The sequence below is a fragment of the Microcebus murinus genome, unplaced genomic scaffold, assembly GCF_040939455.1.
Source record: "Microcebus murinus isolate Inina unplaced genomic scaffold, M.murinus_Inina_mat1.0 scaf021_hap2_Mmur4.0, whole genome shotgun sequence".
Taxonomy (NCBI): domain Eukaryota; kingdom Metazoa; phylum Chordata; class Mammalia; order Primates; family Cheirogaleidae; genus Microcebus; species Microcebus murinus.
The window spans coordinates 300,561-318,107 of NW_027438967.1; the positions used below are offsets into that span (position 1 = coordinate 300,561).

At 46.3% G+C, this 17,547-nt stretch overlaps 2 protein-coding genes across 5 annotated transcripts in view; one reads left to right on the top strand and one right to left on the bottom strand.

Moving 5' to 3' along the window:
* The window catches only part of ALAS2 (5'-aminolevulinate synthase 2), a 98,364-nt gene extending 90,610 nt beyond the window's left edge, over positions 1 to 7,754 (top strand). For both annotated transcript variants that reach the window (XM_075999875.1, XM_012748421.2), the window contains exons 8-11: positions 650 to 814; positions 1,378 to 1,646; positions 2,766 to 2,928; positions 7,465 to 7,754. In XM_075999875.1, coding sequence (XP_075855990.1) covers positions 650 to 814; positions 1,378 to 1,646; positions 2,766 to 2,928; positions 7,465 to 7,628 — 761 coding nt within the window. In that variant the 3' untranslated portion in view covers positions 7,629 to 7,754. The remainder of the gene's footprint in view (positions 1 to 649; positions 815 to 1,377; positions 1,647 to 2,765; positions 2,929 to 7,464) is intronic.
* Positions 7,464 to 15,996, bottom strand: APEX2 (apurinic/apyrimidinic endodeoxyribonuclease 2). 3 transcript variants are annotated; one of them, XM_012748427.2, is made up of 6 exons: positions 15,766 to 15,996; positions 14,834 to 14,917; positions 13,991 to 14,171; positions 13,363 to 13,509; positions 12,586 to 12,655; positions 7,464 to 9,948 (listed from the first exon to the last, which is right to left on the bottom strand). In XM_012748427.2, exons 1-6 carry the CDS (start codon positions 15,920 to 15,922, stop codon positions 9,031 to 9,033), a joined length of 1,557 nt encoding a protein of 518 aa, XP_012603881.1. In that variant the 5' UTR covers positions 15,923 to 15,996; the 3' UTR covers positions 7,464 to 9,030. The 3 variants fall into 3 exon arrangements, with proteins under 3 accessions (XP_012603881.1, XP_012603879.1, XP_012603880.1); XM_012748425.3 differs by lacking the exon at positions 15,766 to 15,996 and having other exon boundaries at positions 13,363 to 13,450; positions 14,834 to 15,111; XM_012748426.2 differs by lacking the exons at positions 14,834 to 14,917; positions 15,766 to 15,996 and having other exon boundaries at positions 13,363 to 13,450; positions 13,991 to 14,789.
* Positions 15,997 to 17,547: the final 1,551 nt, after the last annotated feature.

A 17,547-nucleotide genomic window follows, 5' to 3' on the forward strand; every position in this document is an offset into this window, starting at 1 on the left:
ATTGTAAATGACTGGTTCCTTACTTTTTTGGTGTAAACTGCCTAAACTGTCAACCCTAGGGCTGAATCTCTCCTATTGAAATTATGCATGAACCATCACACTGTCTTCTTTGTCTCAGGCTCTACCTTCTTTAGTTGGCTCTTCTCATGTTTTCCTATCAAATGCTCACATTCTTTAATGTTGGCCTGGAGCCCCTGTTTCTACCTGAAGGAGTTTCTTCTGCATTCCAACTCCCTATACCTCAACAGTTTCCAGGGAGTACAGAGGATGGTATTAGTATACACAGAGACTTGCAGGAAAAAACCAAAGGAGGCAGAGAGAGGCTGAAAATGGTAGAAACAGGAGGACAATCAGAATGAAGTAAAAACAGAAAGACAGAGACTCAAGCCTTGATCCCAGGCTGGGGAAAACACACACACACACACACACACACACACACACACACACACACAGCTAAGGCAAGGGTGGGGTACAAGCAGTTAATGCATGCAAAGAGGTTTGGAATAGTTCCAAATGAGGGTACCCATCCTCCTCCCTCTCTACAACACCCTTTGCCAACATAAAGTAGGCATGGATGGGATAGGCCACCTTGGAGATGGAGCTGGGGAAGGGTTATGATCTCCTACCTCTATCCCTTGGCTTTGCTCAGGTGCCATCTGTCCCCTCGAGGAATTGTGTGATGTGGCCCATCAGTACGGCGCCCTGACCTTTGTGGATGAAGTCCATGCTGTAGGATTGTATGGGTCCCGGGGCGCTGGGATTGGAGAGCGTGATGGAATTATGCACAAGATTGACATCATCTCTGGAACTCTTGGTGAGTGAATGCCTTGGGCCTCCTTTATATAGAATCCAGACAGGAGCCCCTATAAAACCCTTTTCTCTCTCCCCAAACAAAGCTGCAGGAACTGTTTAGGCAGAATTCACAGCCCCAGGTTGCTATCCTGCTAGACTCCCTCCCTCCACTCCCATCCCATTGCAGATCTGCTGAGAAAGTCTGGGAGGGTTTTTTGAAGACCCCTGAGCTGGGCTAAATAGTCAGGTTCAACTTAAGTGGAAAGCTGTGTTTCTAAACCCCTCTCCATTCCCAGCCCCAAGCTTCATCTTAGCTCCACTCATGGCCCTAACCAGCTAAAGGTCCCCACCTAGCTCCTCCTATCTAGTCATTGCATATGGCAGGACTTGAAAGTCCTATCTCAAAGCAACAGAATCATCAGCTCTGACTGCCTTGTCATGGACAGAAGAGATGAGTAGAGGCCTGGGAAGACAGTCTGGAGCCCCAGCTTCTGGTGTACCTCTCTGTGTTACCTGGGATGTGATCCTGTTCCTCTGGGGACTGATTATGGGATCTGCACATATCTTCTTCCTCCCTCTCTCCAGGCAAAGCCTTTGGCTGTGTGGGTGGTTACATTGCCAGCACCCATGACTTGGTGGACATGGTGCGCTCCTATGCTGCAGGCTTCATCTTCACCACTTCACTGCCCCCCATGGTGCTCTCTGGGGCTCTGGAATCTGTGCGTGTGCTCAAGGGAGAGGAGGGCCAAGCCCTGAGGCGGGCCCACCAGCGCAACGTCAAGCACATGCGCCAGCTACTAATGGACAGGGGCCTTCCTGTCATCCCCTGCCCCAGCCACATCATCCCCATCCAGGTGAGAGCCCCACCCTGCCCATTGCCCTCCCCATCTATCTCTTCTGGGAGCCTTTCCACTCCCAGCAAACTGATACGTGCTTCAACTCTTTGCTTTCCTGCTAACCGTCCTCCTTATTGCCAGCTTTGTTCCCCTTTTTGAAACATTATCAGCCATTCTGGATTAGCCAATTTCTACTTTGCATCAGCTATTACGTCATGCTTATTAGACTTTCCTGACCTGCACAATATTGAGTACTCATGGCCTGTAATTCAGTGTTTTTCAAACTGTGGATCAAGACCACTAGTGGGTCACAAAATCAGTTTGGTGGGTTATGATTGGCATTAAAAAATGAAAGAAACAGAATAGAAAGCATTGGAGTATATCATACATACTATGTGTATCATGTTATGAGACATTTGTTTCAATTTTGTGTACATATATATGTACATGTATGTGTACATGTGTGTATTTATGGTAATGGTACAAAACATATGTTTCCTAATAATTGAGGTCAGAAAAATAAAATCAAAAGCCACTGGACTAGCTGCTATTTTGGATCCCCAACTATGTATGAGTGTTTACTGTTGTTAAAAATGAACTGCTACTTATTTCTTAAATGACATCTATTTGTGCTATTTGTGTGAGTTGGTAAGTGAGGTGTGGGAAGGACACTTTTTTGTGACAATTTTATAGATGAGAAAGCTCATCTTAAAGTTAGCTCCTTAAGCTAACCCAGTATTTCCTTGAAAGACTGCATTTATCAACACCCATCTTATGAACTAACCCAGTTACAGCACCCCAGAAGTGGATAGGGGAGTTTATATTCCCATCCAGAACCCCCCCACACACACACAAATTAGTATGCCAGCTAAGTAAAACTGGTGTGCTTGCTCTGCAAACAGCTTCCAGACAAGGCCCCTAGAGTCACCTCCACCTCACCCCCTTCAAACTGGATTGCCGGCTCTGAGCTCCTCCTTCATAGCAATTCTGGAGCTGCCATAGACTAAGCCCCTTATGAAAAAATCTGCCCCCAAATTCAATGATTTTCCCTAATCTAGTTCCCTCTACCTACTTAATGGAGCTAGTGATGGTGGGGTCAGGGTGGCAGGTATTGATAGGCCTTTTTCCTGAGTCTAGGTGGGTGATGCAGCACTCAACAGCAAGCTCTGTGATCTCCTGCTCTCCAAGCACGGCATTTATGTGCAGGCTATCAACTACCCAACCGTCCCAAGGGGTGAGGAGCTGCTGCGCCTGGCACCCTCCCCCCACCACAGCCCTCAGATGATGGAAGATTTTGTGGGTAAGTTCTCAGTATGGATATCTACAGCACTGTGCCTCTCCTCAGCCCCAGGATCTGAAGAAATTGAGAGGACAGAGATCATACAGTTCAAAAAATATTTCTGGAACATCTCTTGTGTGCCATCCCCTATACTAGGGTCACAAATGAATGAAAAACAGACCCTAGACCTGTAAGTTTCCAGTTTGGTTGGGGACACCATGGTGGACACAAACAATATTAAGGGGTGATCAAAGCTTAACAAAGGCAATACATGGGGGAGTTGTGGGAACAGAGAAGAAGGGCCTGATGCAGCCTGGAGGATTCAGGACAGGCTTCCTAGTGGAGATGACACCTGAGCTGAGTTTTGGAGGGTGTTGAAGAGGTATTTCTAGCAGAGGGGAGAGCATGAAGAAAGACAAGGAAGAGGGTGAGAAGCAGCTTGGGATATATTAAGAATAATAAGCAGGTGTCATTGGGATGTAAAGTAGTAGGAATGGAATTAGGGAGGGGAGTGTCAATCTGAGTCTACAAAGACAACACAACAAGGGACTAGACAGCAAAACCAGGGACTAGATTGAGAGGCTTGTACACCTTAATAGTTTTTTAATTTTACCCTGAAAATTCCAGTTTAGTCAATTCACTAAAGCTTGCTGGATTTCTGTTACATACAGTTTTATGGGCTAGCAGAGCAGCCAGACATAGATATAGCGGTCCAGTATGATGAGCTCTACTGTTTTAGAAGCTAGAGGGAGTGAGCTCATTATGGCTGGAGAGTGGGAAGAATGAAATTAGAGAGGCTTCGTGGGTGAGGAAGTTTTTGTGTTGCACAATAAAGCACATGTGACAATGGTGTGAGGATATTCCAGAATAAGGGAATTGCATTAGCAATGATCTAGAGATAGGAGAGTTCAAGGAAGACAAGGTAGGTAGGCATCATTTATTCATTTGCTTAAACACATTAAATAATGCTGGATAGGATTTATTGAGTACTTACCATGTGCCAAACACTGTTCTAAACACTTTACATGTATTAACTCCTCTAATCCTCACTTCATGAGGTTAAGATGCTCTTCTCATTTTTATTTTATAATATGTGGAAATTGAGGCATAAAAATATATAGTCACTGGCCCAAGGTCACATGGCTACTAGGTTGGAACTGGGGATCTGTCTCTATCTCCATGGTCATAACCACTAGGTCTGCTGCCTCTCTGAGTTGATGACCCAGACCCCTAGGCCTTTTGTTCAGTCTTCTTTATTGCTCTGGGCTTCAATGTCAGAGCTCTCAGAACTCTCAGTTGTCTGAATGTTCATGTAGGCTGGGCTTTTGCAGGAAAATATATGCGAGGCATCCACCATGGCTCCATCAGTCCCTCAATCTCACAGCCAACCCACCCTGAAATCCTGCAAATGTTCTCTGCAATCTCTCTCAAATCTGTTGTCTTTTCTCCCCGCTTCTTTAATCCATATCAATATGATTTCTTCCTAATTTTTCTGCATCTCTCTTGTTTCTTTCCAATCCCTTCTCCACACTGACTTCCAGAGAGATTTTTCTAAGAACCTGACCATATTGCTCCTTTGCTTAAACCACTTCATTTCCCTATTGTCCAGGCTCTAGAGCAGTGGCCTCCAAGGTGAGGTATGCAATATGATCTATAGGGTGAGGGACTAGAATACATATTAGAATGTTATGTTTATTTTTAATCTTAAAAATAGGAAATTAAGCATCACTGATATTGATCTTTCATATACAGACTGACAATGAAACAGGTATATAGTATATAAATAAAAATACAGAGATCAGAGGTACATGCTAAAATGTTTGTACTGGTAGGGATGTATGATCCAAAATTTGGAGACCACTGGCCTATTGAACAGTCAAAGCTCCTTGGCATGGCATTCAATGCCTACCACATTGGCAATCTCTATGCCCTCACCTCTTCCCCACATGCATTTTACTTCTTCAACTACAATAAATGACTTACACTTCCCTCACTTTGCTCTGCTCACTTACCTCTGTGACTTTGTTAATGCTACTTTCTTCTGATTGGAATGCCCTTCCTCACCCCCTCCTCTGGCTTACTTCCCTTCATCTTCTAGACTTAATTCTGGCATCCTTTCATTCTTTCAACAAACATTTACCAAGTACTTACTGCATACTAGACACTTCTAGGTGCTGGGGATCTAATAGTAAACCAACCAGAGACAAAATTCCTAACCTCTGGAACTTAAATTCTAGTGGAAGGGGATAGTCAAAAAACATTTTTAAAATAAAGAAATTAGCCACTTCGGTACCAGTGTCGACTATAGTCGATGGCCAAAGATGAATGTGCACAGTCCAGCATCGACTATAGTCGATAGCCACAGATGAACTGATATGAAGGCACAAAGCCGAGCGTCGACTTTAGCCGACAGCTGTGATATGACTTTTCTAATTTTTCATTTATCAAAATTGTGAACATTTAAAAATAACGTAATGAAAACATATACGTATATGTTACCTATCCTGATTTACATTACAAGTAAAGCTGCCTGTAAAGTAAAACAAACTTTCAGTGCTTTAAAGCTTTCCTCATCACATAAGAGCAAAACAGATTTGTTGTCAATGCACAGCACAAGCTATCGTGCGGACTATGAGTGCTGGCTGTGGGCAAGGTTTTGCAGCTGGTGAGCACCATACCTAAGTGGTTAAACATCATGTTAGCTCTAAGAACTATGGGGAAAAAGATAAAGCAGGATAAGGGGGATATTAACTAGTCCCTGCCCCCAGGGGCTAGTTTGGAGGACAGTAGAAATATTAGAGTGGCAAGGGTAGAGACCATTGAGGTGCCACTTGAGCAAAGATTTGAAGGAGGTGAAGAAGTTAGCTGGGCAGATATCTAAGGGAAGGGAATCCTAGGCAGAGGGAACAGCCTAAGGCAGGGAAGACACAGGAGTATTCCTTGTATATTTGAGTAATAGTAAGAAGAGATGTGTGGATGGAGGGGTGTAAGTAAATGGGATATGATAAATTGACCAGGTGCAGGCAAAGTGGGGCCAGATTGGGTAGAGTATTATAGGTCACTGGAAGGATTTGGGCTTTTACTCAGAGACCCTGGAAGGACCTGAGCAGAGGACTGACTTATCTGACTCAGGTTTTAACAGAAATGTTCTGACTTCTATGTTGAGAATACACTGAAAGGGAGCAAGAGTGGAAGCAGAGAGACCCAGTAGAGGGCTACTGTAACATTCCAAGTGAAAAATGACACTGGCTCAGACTGGCAATAGAGATGGTACGAAGTGGTCACATTTTTGAAGGTGGAGCCAATGGCATTTGCTGATACCATGTTTCCCCCAAAATAAGACAGGGTCTTACATTTATTTATCCTCAAGAAGACACCCTAGGGCTTATTTTCAAGGGATGTTTTAATTTTTTTAAGTATGGTACAACAATCTACATTTATTCAAATATAGTTAAGTCATCTTCTTCTGGAACATCATCATAACTCTCCAAACCCCAAATTCCATCCTGAATTTCTTGCGACTCTATTTCCTTTAGAACCATTGGCCCCAATCTCTCATGTTGAGCAATAGAGCTCCCATGGGGCAGATGAGAAGGGCTGCTCTTTTTTACCGCTCCGTGACGAAATGCATGAGTTGTGCAGATACGCTGCGTAGCCACACCCATCACTAGGTCTTATTTCGGGATAGGGCTTTTATTGAGCAAATGCTTAGAAATCCTGCTAGGGCTTATTTTATGGGTAGGTCTTATTTTTGGGGAAACATGGTAGATGAAACATAGGTAATAGAGAAAAATAAAGGATGGTTCTGAAATGTTTGGACTGAACAACTAGAATTGCCATCAACTGAGATGGGAAAGGCCAAAAGTAGAGCAGGATTGGCACAAGGTAGACACATGAGTAGCTCAGTTGTATTCATAAGTTAGGGATGCCTATTAGATATCCAGGTAACAATGCAGAAAGGCCATTGGATATAAAAGTCGAGAAATCAGTAGAGAGGTCTGGGCTGGAGATGAAAATTTCAGAACCATGAGCATAGAAATGGTATTTAAAACCATTAGACTAGATGAGATTACCAAGGGCATGAACATAGAAAAGGTGAAGAACATAGCCCTGGCACACACCTGAGGCACTTCCTAGAGTTAGGTCAGGTTCCCTCCTCTGGGTTCTCACATCTTCCAGGATCCCTGGTCACAGCACCAGTGGCACAGTGTGGTTACTGTCAGTGTCATCTTCCTCACTAGGCTGAGTTTCCAAGCAAATACATTCACTTCTTGGGCCAGAGCACATCCTATACTTAGAGAGTGGTCCAGGGCAGAACAGTATGGCTTCAAATTGTGTCAAAGGAGGGCTTCCCAATCTTTCATACATCCTGGCACCCACAGACAAATGGTAACACTCATGGCACACACGGGAGCAAACAGAGGAGGCTACTACTGGCCCTGAGGCACCTCGAGAGGTTGAGGGTATCAATATATTGGCCTATCTGTACTGTGACACAAGGATTTGGAAGACCTAGTCTAACTAATTCTTTCCCTTCTCTCTACCTATCACCTTCAGAGAAGCTGCTGGTAGCTTGGACTGAGGTGGGGCTGCCCTTCCAAGATCTGTCTGTGGCTGCCTGCAATTTCTGTCACCGTCCTGTGCACTTCGAGCTCATGAGTGAGTGGGAACGTTCCTACTTCGGGAACATGGGGCCCCAGTACGTCACCACCTATGCCTGAAAAGCCAGCCGCCTCAGCCCCCCCACCCCACCTGCACTGCACTTGGGGTTGGACCTTCTCTTGTCCTCTGCTTTGTTATATGCCTCTAGCAGACTTACATCTAAAAATAAAGAGCAAATTGCAGCATGCGCAGCCTTTTATTGGCCAGAGAAGTGGTAACTGCATTCCTGACTCCTTCAGATAAGCAGCAGACCCACGAGGAAACCACAGATCACCTATTGGCCTGACCATCCCATTTTACTGACACAGAAACTGAGATCCAGAAAGAGGAAGGAAATGCTCAAACACTACATGACTTGCACAATGAGCCAGGACACTTGGCAGACTTGTTTGAATTGACTCCTCCCCAATGATTCAACGAAAACCCAGGGACTGACTCGTCACTAGTAGACCTGGACACTTGGGCCGCAGATAGCCCCTGAAGCCAGGAGATAAGAGTCAGCCCTAACCAAACTGTCTGGAGAGAAGAAATGGTTCTCCAAAATTGAGGAGGTATTTTCCAGAAGAGGGAATGGATGTCTCCCTCAATCCATCATCCTATTTCCCTCACACAACATCTTAAATAGGACTCACCAGCCATTTCCCAAGGTGAGAAAAGAGGCTTGGCCATGGCAAGCACCATGTTAAAGGCAATGCTCCCAACCATTTTAGGTCACAAGGACACAGGAAAAATTTGTATGGCAAACTTGGGTAAATTAATGACATTGCTTGCCTAAGAAGCAATCTCCCCTGAGACTTGTGCAATCCCAACCCTGCCTGGCAACTCTGAGGGCTGAGGGCCCCTTGTCTTTCCACTCTGTAACCCAACTGTGGCAGCCATGGCACACACTTGTTGGGAAGTTCTGGTTTAAGGCTACATGGCCCATCTCCCTTGCTGATGCAACCTCAGAAGTGCAGGAAACACCTACAACCAAGCAGAGCCCTTTATGGTAAGCACCGCTTTTCCCTCCTCCCCTCTCCTTAGAAGTTATATCACTGGGCTGCAGGCAGCTGGCAAACCCAGTATTAAGCTAGCTTCTCTGACTCAACTTTAGGGAGCATATCCAAAATTTCCACTCAATGTGGTACCCTGAAACAAAGACACAGACATTTTGCATAAATACATTTCCCAGCAAGAACAGAAAGGTTTAAAATCACAACTTCCTGAGGCAGCTAGTTCCCATGTACTTGTGACAGAAATGTAGAAAGTGGGGTGGGGGCCTTGGTCACAGTATTAAGGCACAAGAAGCTCACTGACAAGGAGGGGCAGGAAGAAAGAGGAAGAGAAGGCTTAGAGGAGGAATAGGAAAAGGAAGAGGGGGAAGAGGAGGGAAGGAGGCCTAGAGGCAGCACTGGCAGCTCAGGAGGGGAGCTGGCCTCAGATCATGTGCAGGGGTGACCATGCCAGACATCCCCAGGTGGTTCAGTTGGGTCTGCTCCAGAGGAAGAAGTTGCAGCGGGAGGAGGGGTCAGTGGGTGGACCCCGGGGTCTGGCACACATGTAGAAACGGCGGCCCAGGTTGGGTCCTGGCTTCTTCACAGTACGCATCACACATGGCTCCCTGTGGTCCCCACAGAGGGGTGTGGGTATGGGCCCCCCCAGCACAGATTTCCAGAATGAAGTCTGTACCTCCTTCTCATCTTTGGCCTCTGAAGCCTTGGCCTGCCCCTCTGCCACTTTGGTCAACGTCTCCTCTTCTGAAGTCTTTGGGGGAATGAGGGCACCTATGCATGGCAGGCTAGGCAACTCCAAGTCAGGAGAGGCTTGGGGGCGGCTAGAAGAAGGCTGGAAGTAGCTCTTCAAGTTTTTCTGACCTCTGCTGGAGCCAGCCTGACTGGGCCAAGACCTCGTTGAGCATATTCGGCCTTTGTTTTGGCATGTCTGCACCTTGCTTTGACTGCTGAGCTGCAGTGCTGACTGCTCCAACACAGGATCTTGTTCAAGAGGAACTAGGAAGCGAAGGATCTTGAGTTGGGTACCTGCAAACTCAGGGAGGAAGCGGGTACACAGAGGTGGGCACTGTTTTGCAGGCACAGGGGACACGTTCAAGACTGCACCCACGGGGCAGTGATCAGAACTCATCACCTCCTGCAGCAGAAAGGAGGCCTGGAAGGTGTCTATGACCAGAGTCCTGTCACCCAGCACATAGTCAATCCGGGAGCCATAGTTGAGATGGCGGGCACCGGTGACCACTGACCAGCAGGTGAAGGCTCCTTTCTGCTTTGGTTGGAAGCAACGGTAGCTATCAATGAAGGGCCCTACATGGGAGCCAGACTGGCAACCTAGGCTACTGAGCAAGCCGTCCATCCACTTGTGCCCTGGGTCCTCTTCAAAACCTTCCTGAGGGAGGGGGAGGGGGAAGAAGAAAGGCAGAACTGGTTGTCTAGAACTGAAAGGGTTACAGACTGTTTCATTTTGCAAACAAGAAAATTTGGTCGCAAAGAGGACTACTGCTCAAAGTCACACAGTCCAAAAGTGGCAGAGCAGGGGTTCCATTTCCATCCTTACCTATTTAAAAGCCCATGTTTGTTTTTCTCTCTGCACCAGGTTGCATTTACCTTGCATTAGTCCATAAATACCAAATCTGAAGGTCTGTTGTTTGTTTAATCAAAACAATTCCCAGACTTGCTTTTAAAAACAAAACAAAACAAAACAAAACAAAACAAAACAAAACAAAACGGAAAACAAGAAATTAAAAGTGGTTGTCTCTGGGAAGTAAGGCTGGGTTAGGAGTTAGGAAGAGTGTTGGCTTTTCCTTTATACCCTCTGGTGCTATCTGGTTTATGTGGTATGTGTCAAAGCCCTCACTGATCAGCCCTCCCTCCTGAGCTAAGGCTGCAGGGACTCATGTCTGAATACTTCCTTTCGCTCCGATCTCCAATCCATCCATCCAATCCAATCCACTAACCCATCAATGGAACAAATGTTCATAGAACACCTATTATATGCCAGGCATGATGCTAGGGACAAAGTAGAAACTTCATCTACTCCTGGGGACCAAAGAGGTTGCCTTTTAGGAAGTGACAAGGAGCTTACGTGTGAAGGCTGTGGAGGCAGGGTGCGGCATACCCAAAAGACTAGAAAGGCAGACCAAACTGAGGACTGGAATACCAGCAGGAGGTGAATGCTATAGTCCATGCAAGCAAGAAATGATGGTCACTTGGACTAGGGTGGTGGCAGAGGAGACAGAGAAATGAAATTATGTGGTGATTTGAAGCTAGAATCAATAGTACTTGCTGACCAACTGAATACGAGAAGGGGGTAAGGAAGAAGGACAATTCTTCCTGTCTAGGAAGAAGGACAATTCTAGAAACTGTCTAGAAGGACAATTTCAAGCTTCTAGCTGGACCAACCAAGGGGATGATGGTCCCACCTGGAGAGACAAGAAAACTTGAAAAGCCAGTCTGGTGTAAAGTGGGCATGTTCTGCTATTGTGGAATGACTGTGTATGTCACTTGAACTGGTACTATTAGTTCTCTTTTCCTGAAAGGAGAAATGAAGGAGGTATACTTGAGAGATCTAGCATAGCTCTGAACTAAGTAGAGAGGCCTAAAGGTATTTGATACTAATACAGGAAGCAGAAAGAACAGATGGAGTGAATGCCTGATGAGGAATGAGGCAATGGGAGGACTGAAGGCTTGCACTTTTGTCATGTTCGCCCCCCTGCCGCCTACACCACCACCACCACCACCACCATTCTTTTCTTTCTGCTCGTTTTCCTACCTGGAAGCCATATCTATGTTTATGTGGCTCTTCTACAAACTAATCAAGAAATTTTCCTGTGGCCCATTCTATGAACCAAGCCCAGTGCTCAGCAAGACTGTGCCAGCATAAGTTACTGATTGCCCCCCTTCATGGGGCAGGACAAGAAGAGAACTGGCTTGTAGATTCTAGGGCAGTGGTTCTCAAGCTTGGCTACACAAAAAAATCACCCTAAGGCTGTTAAAACATACCAGTGCCCTGGCCATATGCCCAGAAATTCTGATTTCATTGATCTGGACTGATGCTAAGGTAATGATATTTCTGCTCTAATATGCAGTCAGGGGTTGAGAACCATTGGCCTAAAGGAACTTAGAGATGAGAAGTCCACATAAGAAAAAAGACAGAAAGGCAGGGATGTCCACAAATTTGGGGCACAGTGACAAACACCAGAATGAGAATAGCTTTTGCAATTGGTAAAGAGAAGACAATCTATCTGGAGGGGATGGACAGAGTGGGTAGGGATACTGAGAATGGAAATGGAGATGGGGTATAGACTAAAAAGAACTTTAAATGCCAGGCCTCCATATTTTCTCTGGATCACAGAGGTAAATGGAGGTTACTAAAGGTTCATGAGCAGGAAACAATATATTAGGGAAATGACCAAGGCAATGTGGGATTCAAGGCCTTTGAAATCTGGCCCTCAAAAGACTCTGCAGCCTAATCTTCTGCCACCCACCTCCTTTCTAACAATAATGGGACCTACAGTCCCCCCTGAAAACCAGGCAAATTCTCACCGTGAAACTTTTGCCCATGCTAGAATGCTTTGCTTCCCCCACCCCAAACCTCTGTTGTACTTATCTTTTAAGATTCAGCCATTTTCAGCTATCTGCCCTGATGTCCAGGCTTACCTAGGAATCCCATCTCTGAGCTCCTCTAGCATCCTGGGATGCCATCTCTGTCTCAGCCCTAAGATACCATTCTATATCTGGCTGGCTACGTGTCTGTAGCCCACCAGTAAGAGAGCTCTGAGGGGCCAAAAGCTGGATTTGACTCCTAACTCAGTCTCCAGCATATGGCTCAGGGCCAGGGCAAGGGTAGGGTCCATGATGTCTACTCAATGAATGAGCAATCCTCAGTACTACAAGAATAGTATTTCAAATTAATCTCTGCTTTTCCATAAAGGAAGCTGCCCCTGGGCCAAAAACCCAGCATTGGTTGGCTGGGTGAATAGAACCATAGTCAGGAGTGAAGTCAGGCACCTAGAGGGAGCCTTACCAAGTTGACTACATCCCAGTGGTCAATGGGGCAGTGGGCTGTGTTCAGGTCACCCAGAATGATCACGTGGCTGAAAAATACAACATGGGATTATCAACTAGACATTCAATAAAGGGGAACAGTAGTCCTGGCCCACACGCTTTTTCCTGGGCCCAAGAGCTCAGATAGGCCACCTCCCACATTAGGCTTCCTCACCAACAGCTACTCAGAGCAGCCTACCACTCCAATCTTACCACAACCTTGCCGCCTTTCATACCTGCCCAATCCAATTCTAATCTCGAAAGATGACAGTTTTCTGTTCTACATGACTGCCTCACTGCTTGGTACTTAAGGGCATCTTTCTCATCCTTCAAAGCTGAGCTCAGGCACCACTTCCTCTAGGAAGTATCCCTTGATTCCTCTATCCCACCCTCACTTTCCCATCCCTCCCTGGAATAAGAATTTCATTTGCTCCCAGGTACTTTACCATCCTCATCTCATTTCATCCTTAAAATTATTCTGTGAGGTAGGGATTCATATGCTCATTTGACTTGGGGCTCACAATGAGTAAGAGCAGCAGCCTGGATAGGTGCTCAGGGTACAAAACTCATGTTTGTTTTGCTTTACCTCATTTTCATAGCTCTTAAGAGAGCAGGGCCTATTCAGGTAGACATACTAGTGTCTGCAACTAGGCTATGAAGGACTCAAAGACAAAGGTTCCACACCCCTTCCTATGCAGCATCACATATGGCTGGACACTGAGGTCAAGTGGAGTCTTGATGTCCAGGCTTGCAGTACCTGCCAGCTGCCAGGAGGGCTTCTGCTCTGATCTGCAGCAAGTGATAGAGGCGCATCTTAAAGGCCAGCTGCTCAGGCTTCGCAGGGTCTGCATGGGGGAAGGACACGTTGATTAGGGTCAAGGTCCTCTCCTTCCCTTCCTGTGTGCTGGGGAGAAGAAAAATCCCCCCAGAAGGGTCAGTTTCAAGCTTCCCCTCCCCTCCCCACACCACATGGCTTCCACTTAATGGTTGTCTGTGGGATGGAAGAGAAGGAAGGGGTTAGAAAGACATGAATGAGCTGGCATGTACAGGACTTGGGGATGGAAAACCTACTGGTAATGCAGGGAGAGGACACCCAGAAAGAGAGCAACTTGGGGCAAAGAGTTCAGCACTGGCTAAGTTGCTTTTGAGGTGTCTGTGGTAATAACAGGCCAGCCCCCACACTGTAGAGATGGTAACTCAAGGCTCAGAGGGGAACATGATTTGCCAGGCTCATACAGTGAGCAGTATATATAGGACTAGACACCAGGAAAGGCAAATTTGGGAACATCTCCATGGTGAATATATGTTTATGTTACAAGCCTTAGAATCTCCGCATTTACAGTAGCACCAGCAGCGCTCAGTGGCGGTGGGACATGGCCTATTACCAGATCTTGTGTTGTGTGAGGAGGGCCCGGCCCTCACTATCCAGAGCCCGGAGCTCCTCTTGGGTGAATTCATCCATGTTTCCATAGCAACCCACGTCCCCTTTCTGAGTGGCAAGCAGGCCACTCAGGCCTTCTTCAGCAGCCATTGGAGTAGCACGGTCCTTACAGAAGGTGGCTACACCTGGGGACAGACAGAGTACTCTAAGTAGATCTGGCAGCCAACACCCTGTTGCACAGCCTGTCCCACTCCAATTGTCCCCACACAGGTCACCTGAGTCATCTTCATAAAGTGTAGCTCTTTATTTTTTTATGCATTGACAACTCTCCCAACTCAAGGGTCATGGATGTGTGGCCCTAGAGAGTGAGGCAACTCTACTTAAACCCTAGAGGCTCAGTTCCTTCATCTAAAAAAGCTACAGAATAATAGCCGCTAATATTCTAAGTGTTTTACATTATTACATGGTAAGTGCTCAAAAGGTATTAGCTATGATTATCACATGGACTAATTCATGTAACTCTTGTAACAGCCCGAGGAGGTACGACATTATCCTCATTTTCTAGCTGAATAACCTGAGGCACAAAGAAGTAAAATAACTTGCCAGAGGGTGCACAGCTAGGAAGTGAGCCATGATTCAAACCCAGGCAGTTTGGCTCCAGAGTTCACACAACTAACCACAACAGGATAATTTTATACATAAAAACTATACCTAACATAACTTAATATGTGGCTTTAGCTTCGTGAACTTAAAGTCTAAATTTCTTATTATCTTATCGAATAATGGAAACCCTTTCCCTCTACCTGCCTCCATCACTAATTTAAAGTCCCCAGAAAGCCCCATTTACCAGAATAGCCATTACGGTTACGGCTGAAGTTGAAATAGGAGTTATAGCCCTCTACAATAGACAAGGGCTCGGTCAGCACATCCCCTGGGGGAAAAAAATATAAGATTAAGTCAGAGGTAAAACTAGGATCCAGGACACCCAGAGGCCTGGAATTACAGTTGTAGGATAATTCCTTGCACACATCAGAGATAGAACTGGGAGGGAAAATGAAGTATTGTTGATTGTAGGAGGAGCTAGAAAGATAAGAAAAATCAAAGAGGAAACTGATATGAGAATTAGAAGACTGGGGAGGGGGGAGAGATAATGGTGTGTTGAGGTAGAGAGAATCAGAGCTAAGCCTGGGGGTCTGGGTGAAAGGAGGGAGCTGAAGGTGGGAAATGGGGATATGGGAGATGGAAGTGGGAATTTGAACTAAGGGTGGAGGGTGAGAGAGAAAACTTGGGAATAAAAACAGGGGGAGGGGGGAGAAGGAATTAGGGAGTCTGAGAAGGGGATAGGAGGTAGAAGAAATTAGAGTATATCTATGCTTGATGTGGGAGATGAGGTGGGGCTCTGAGCTGGGGAGGAGTGATGGGGTGGGAATTAAAGGATCTGAGCTGGGGGCAGGAATGGAGAATTGAGAGGTCTGACTTGGGGTTGGGAGGTAGTGTATGGGGGAGGGAAACTCGAAGGACTGAGTTGAGACCAGAGAAAACGTGGGAATCTGAGTGAATATGGAGGTGTCGAGGAAGAGGGAATTAAACTTCTGCTTAGGACAGGAGATGAAATTGTAATTAGGGGATCTTGCTAGGGTGGAATGGGAACTTAAGGGGGTAGGGCAAGGGCAGGACTCTAAGGATAGGAAAATGGGAAAGTGAAATGAAATGGTGCAGGGAGCAAAAGTTAGCAGGAAAGGGAAAATATGACAGGGATTCTGGATTCTTGAGGCTCACTGGTCACTTTGGTTTCCTGGAGACAGATGATATCCGCATTCAACTCATCCAAAATGCGCCCCATGGCCATGGTGACACAGTTACTGGGTTCCTGGCATACTACCGCTTGCAGGGGGCTCCGAATCCCATTGATGTTCCAGCTCACCAAGCGCAACATCTTGGCAAATTAGAGAACCCCCCAGCTAGGGCCTAAGAAGGCGCGAGCTACCGGCTCGCCGCTCCGAAGACGGCCAGGCCCCGCCTCCCGCGCGCGCCTGCGCAGGCGTTCTCGTGCGTGCCACGACACTCACGCAGGGCGGGGCTTCGAGCTTCTCAGCTCTCGTTGGCGGGAAGGGGAACTGGCTGGAAGCTGAAGGAGGCGGATGTCTAGAAGAAATGAGTGGCAAGAGGAAGGTTTCCAGTTGGTCTCTTGCTCCTCCAGCCGCACGCTGGCTCACAGAGCTGAGACCGTGTTTCTCCTCTGCTCAAAAGTTCGGTTGGTGCTTCCGGCTACTTACAAGCGGGATTTTCACCACTTTTTAAGCAGCGGAACGCTGAGTGGAACCGCAGGGGCTGAAGCCCCGCCCCCAGCGCGACGGGCCGCCCACCTAAGTGCGCAGATGGCTGTGGCGCTTGCGCCCCAGGAGTAGCTGGAGCTGTGTGCTCGCACTGGGCTGAGTCAAGGGGATTTTCGCAGGTAGAGGAAGAAAGGAACGCTGAGAAGCTCACTACTGGGATAAGATTTAGGAGGAGGGCCTTTGACTTTATTGGGGCAGGGGATAGACAAGAGGAGGCTGTCTCAAACCCTCCCAGCAGCCATTATTTTCCCGGGCCTCATAGCATTCGGAAGAATGTAGCCAGACACATACTTGCTCTTGGCTCCATTTCTCAGACAAGTAAAATCTAGGCCCAGAGAATTTAAGCCCCTGAGCAGCACTATCTCTGATATATCCATGGCTCCTCTGTAGACATTGTCTCCTTTCATTCTCAGGACAACCCAGTAACGGGCATTGAAGCTAAGTAAGAGGAGAATTTCAGTGAATTCACCTCAGTCTCATAGAAGTGTTAGAACCAAGATTCAAACCATATTAGCTCAAAAGTTACTTTCCTATGTTTTTACTGACCACACACCTCCCCAGTTAGTTGTTTTTCTCTGTGCCCCCACAGCACCCTATGGTCCATTCTGTCACGGAACAATGCACAATGCACAGCTACCATTGGTTTCTATTTCTATTGCCACTTAGGCTGCCAGCAACTTGAGAGCAATGACCATGTCTGATTCATCTTGTTAGCCCCACCCCTAATATTAGACACAACATATATTAGGAGGCAATAAATATTTGTTGACTGGAAAACAAAGAGCAATAGCAACATCATCGACAGGCTTATGGCTTGTTTTTGAGAGCACAAATATAGAAATAATGAGCATGCTAATGTCCAGGGAAAAGCATAACTTAGGTTCCTCACCCAGACTTGCAGCATAATTATTTTCACCCCGGAATTCCACAGCCTTAGAGCCATCATCCTCAGTAGCTACAGAAAAGACATAATGAACTTCTTTTCCTCCTGGAGGACTTAAAGGTTATCTACCAGTTGTTGCCATCAGAAAATAGCTCTGTAATTAACATAAATATTTCTGTGTCTTGAGCTTTTTCACACTTTGGTGATTATTGACTTAGCATTGAATTCCAGGAGTGGGATAACTAGGAGAAAGGAAATGAACATTTGTATTGCTCTTGCTTCATATTGCCAAGTTGTTTTCCAGTAAGAGATTGTGCCCATTTACACTGAAGACTAACTTAA